This window comes from Acomys russatus, chromosome 26 (assembly GCF_903995435.1).
Source record: "Acomys russatus chromosome 26, mAcoRus1.1, whole genome shotgun sequence".
Lineage (NCBI taxonomy): Eukaryota > Metazoa > Chordata > Mammalia > Rodentia > Muridae > Acomys > Acomys russatus.
In genome coordinates, this window is record NC_067162.1 from 9,847,101 (window position 1) to 9,851,346 (window position 4,246).

Here is a 4,246-nt window from a genome sequence, read left to right on the forward strand (position 1 = left end):
GGGCCTATTCTATGAGCAATGATATATATCACGTCCCCGCCAGAAACTTGCCAGTAGAAAGGAAGAAAAGCACACCAGGAGTCTCTTTGAACCCCTGGCTGCTGTGCTGCCATCAACACAAGTCATCACAGTATCCCAGGCCTGAGCTGATGGCTGAAGCATAATACTGCCACCTTGTGGCAGCCATTGGTATATTTGTGCTTAAAAAGTTAAAAAAAAATTCGGCCTGCATGAGCTTGAGCTCTCTCACCAAAAACATACCTGTATCTTTAAAAAATAAATAAATATATGTATGTATACAGTGTTCTGTCTGCATGTAGTGACTCCACATGAGAAAAGGGCACCAGATCTCATTATAAATGGTTGTGGCCATCTTGTGGTTGCTGGGATTTGATCTCATGGCCTTAGGAAGAGAAGGCAGTGTTCTTAACCTCTGAGCCATCTCTCCAGGCCAGATATATAAATCTTAATGGATGAATGTTCCGAGTACCATGGTGCCAGAGGTGCCAGGTAGGACTTCCACGGGGCTGATCACACAGATGGCCATAGTGAAAACGAGATTCCTTTGAAAGGTAAACAAAATTCCAATCTGTTTACCTGACAACTTCTTCAAGTAGCTGCCCAGGTAGCTACTTTTAGTAACTGCATCTGACCCTTACCCAAGCCACTAATTTAGTACAGTAGGAGCCTGCTGAATTGCTAACCCTGTGAAAATCTCCTGTGCAGAGATGATCTAAGCGTAAGTTCCCCATGAACATACGGTATTACTTTGTAGTCCCCAGAGGATTCCGGTAAGCTTGGCCCTTATTTCATTTTGGATAAAGCCAGGGCTTAGAACACCATAGAGGTCTTAATTATAAACCTTACTGGAATGTATTCTCAGTGGCCCGTGCAAAACCCTTTACCTTCTCCCAAAATAAGAGAATCCTAGCCAAGATGCGTACATAGGAGATAAACAGTCAAACCAGCAACAGAACTCATCGCTGAAAATACAGTTTTGGCGTATGAGAGCTGCTGGTTCTGCAGGTGAATGCGTGCTTTGTCCACATGTGAGGGCTGGTGAGTGGAAAACATTTCCACCAGGGGTTTGGGGGTGCTGGGGGGAGGTAAAGCAGGCAATGGTGCTGTCGTTAAACTTTTTCAGATTGATAGTTCATTTGAGGGACCCAGAAAATTGCTGACCCATAAGCCCCTCACCATCTGCTAAGAGCTGGGTAACCTGCATTAAGCCGTGACTCAGGAGCCTGAGCTCCGGCTGGTCGCTGGCTGTTTGGTGTTGCTCTGTGTTGGAATTGACGGTAACGCTCGGTTTCTGGTTGGTGAAGAGCCGCCCTGGACAGGACTTTATCACCAGGAAACCAGGAACTCCTGAGGAGGAGCGAGGGGCAGATAGTAAGTAGTGCACCGGGAAAAACCATCTGTTACTGGATGAAGAAAGGACAGCAAAGGGTGGATGCTATAGTGGGAGGAGTTTGGATGTCACCATAGCAACGTGGGTGCCAGGGCAATACCAGCAGAAACGTGGGTCTAGAAACATGTTTCTAAGGATTGTAAACGCTTTGTAGATGATGGGTGTAATAGCAGTGAGGTAGACTGGCCTGATGCCCTTGATACAACCGAGAGGTCCTGGCAATACAGAGCTTGAGAGACTTGGACGATCTGAGGTGAGACACTCAAGCAGAGCTGCCTTGAGAAAGAAGTAGCCGGTGCTCCAATCAGAATAAGGGGACGCTGTCACGATGGCCTTCTGCGGACACCTTTCTTCTCCCAGCCCTCTGGAGTACAGACTTTGTCACTTCAGAGCCTGGCAAGTGGGTTTATGTGTCTGTCCTAGCAGGATTTGCTTAACGCTTTAGCAAGCACCTGGGAAACAGGGGCGAGAGGGGCAGACACGTGGAGTATTTATCTTCGCCTTTCTCTCAGGCAGGTGGGTGTCCGAATCTCTTTTTGTTTTGTTTTGTTTGCTTTTGTTTTTCAAGACAGGCTTTCTCTGTGTAACAAGAGCCCCGGCTGTGCTGGACACAACTTTGTGGACCAGGCTGGCCTCGAAATCACCGAGATCCTCCTGCCTCTGCCTCTCCGTGTGCTGGACATGTACCACCAAATCTCTTTAAAACTCTCAAAGGGTCCAGAAACTGGGGTGCGCTTGCAGAAAAGAGATTGCTATCACACAAATACTGCCCAGGAGTCTCCAAAGAGAGATCGGAGTGGAAAGGAAACGGACAAAACTCTCACCTTTGCGTCAAAATCTGATGGATTCTCACCGGAAGTTAAGCTAAAACAGTAGTGTCCCGCCGGGGGCCAGGCAACTTAGTGCTTGCCCACGGTTTCTCACATTTAACCACGCGCAGTCGTAGATAGAGCTTTATAAAGTGCGCTCAAACTGGGACCAGGTGAAAGTGCTGCTGGGGACTTTGCTGTGGGAGGGGGCGCCTGCACGTGGGTTCCAGGACGCACACGGGCCTCAGGGGGCAGCCCGGTGCGGTGCCTGCCTGCCGTGAGGCCTGTTGCAGCCATCTCCCCTGCCGCCCCCAATCACCCCTGACGCCGCCTGCGATGAAGGCCAAGAACTTGAACTTGCTGTTTGCCTTGGTTGCCGTCCTGCTGTTTTGCTTCTCCTGCTTCTGTATTTCCAGGATGAACCAAATCAGTAAGTGGGGAGTGGGGAGGGTGGGGAGGAGGAGAGTGGGGGACGTGTGGGTAGGGGGAAGCTCCCCATCCTGCCTCTCTGGGGAGCCCCACGGCGGGGCGGGGGGGGGGGGCATCGAGGCTGTAAGACCTAAGGAAGGGACACTAGGGAGAGTCTGACGGGGTCCCTTGCCCTCTAGCTGTGGAGCAAGTACATCCGCATCCCATGGCGGTTGGCCTGTAACGGTCCCTTGGGAAGTGGGATGAGGGACAGCGCTGAAAGATCCAGCCCTCTGGCCTGGTCCCTCCAAACCTGCCCCTCTCCTCTCCTGCCTGTCCGTCCTCTGCAAGAGCGCCAGCACTTTCCTCTTTTCTCAAGAGCTTTAAATATTTTTCAGTGAGAGTTTGAGAGTGCTTACAGAAAGACGGCCAGACCTAGTACCTACCGTCTTTGCCTCCCTTTACAAATTAGTTTGATTTCAGCATTCAGGAGGGAGGCAGAAGCAGGCAGATCTCTGTGAGTTCAAGGCCAGCCACAGCTACATAGTAAGACTCTGTCTCAAAAATAAATAAATAAAAATGAAAAAGAAACGGTAGCAAGTAATTTTATGAGCAGATAGCCTTTTTGTTTTTCTGTACGTTTGTGGTATTAATAATTGACTTGTTGAGCATTCTGGGAGGCAGAGGCAGGCGGGTCTCTGTGAGTTCGAGGCCAGCCTGGTCTACAAAGTGTGTATGTGTGTAAACCAGCTAAAGTGTAGGACTGCAACCTGAGCTCGGATGTTGGTGGGGACAGGGTAGGGCAGTGCCCGGGGCTCCATGCCTGCTGAACTTGTGGGGGAATTCCAAGGTAGAACACACACTGGTCCAAGGAGGGGAGAAACTGAAGCCACTTGGTGGTGCATGGAAGATGAAGTCACATTGCCGAAGACCTCTGATGGGAGGTACCACTGTGCCACCTTTGGCAAGTACCATCTGAGCCTTTCCAGTGCTTCCCTGAAGGAAGAGCCTGGGGGGGGTGGGGTGGGGGCTTAGAGTGGGGGGTGAGGTCTCCTGGCAGTTCTGGTTTCTCCGCATGATGCTTCTGGCACAGACATCCAATGTTGGCTCTTGGGTGGGATTCTTTCTGGCTACTTTGGGGTCTTGCTGGGGTCTCCCAGCTGGACTAGATGGGCCTTGATGGGGCCTATCAGTTTCTCATTATGGCTGTTCTCAGCCACACCCCTCTCGGCTAGGAATCGTTGTCACCACGCTTGTGGTGATGCTGCAGCACAGTCTTGGGCCACAGTCAACTGGAGATCTAGACCACTTCAAGCTGCCTACCTGGCAGGCAGCTTCCCAGACTTGGTTTAGCTGGGTGTCCCCATATCTGTTCCTTTTCAACCAGCAACAGGACGTCTTGTAGGCCTGGTGATTTGCAATTTTCAGAAAAACATGCCTAAGCCTGAATTAGGGGAGATGAGGCTCACCCTGGAGCACCCTATTTTATTCCTTCCTGCTCTCTTTGGAAGAGGGAAGTCCCCCTACCTACCTATCCAAACAGGAGTACATCAGATCTCAGCAAGGCCTGGGCCCGTGGGAATATGGCAAACGCAACCATCACTACTGCCATCCATGG

At 50.7% G+C, this 4,246-nt stretch overlaps 1 protein-coding gene across 1 annotated transcript in view; it reads left to right on the top strand.

Annotated features, from left to right (window-relative positions):
- The first annotated feature begins 491 nt into the window (after positions 1-491).
- The window catches only part of Mgat4d (MGAT4 family member D), a 39,675-nt gene continuing 35,920 nt past the window's right edge, over positions 492-4,246 (top strand). The window contains exons 1-2 of the mRNA XM_051169323.1: positions 492-510; positions 1,665-1,811. Coding sequence (XP_051025280.1) covers positions 492-510; positions 1,665-1,811 — 166 coding nt within the window. The remainder of the gene's footprint in view (positions 511-1,664; positions 1,812-4,246) is intronic.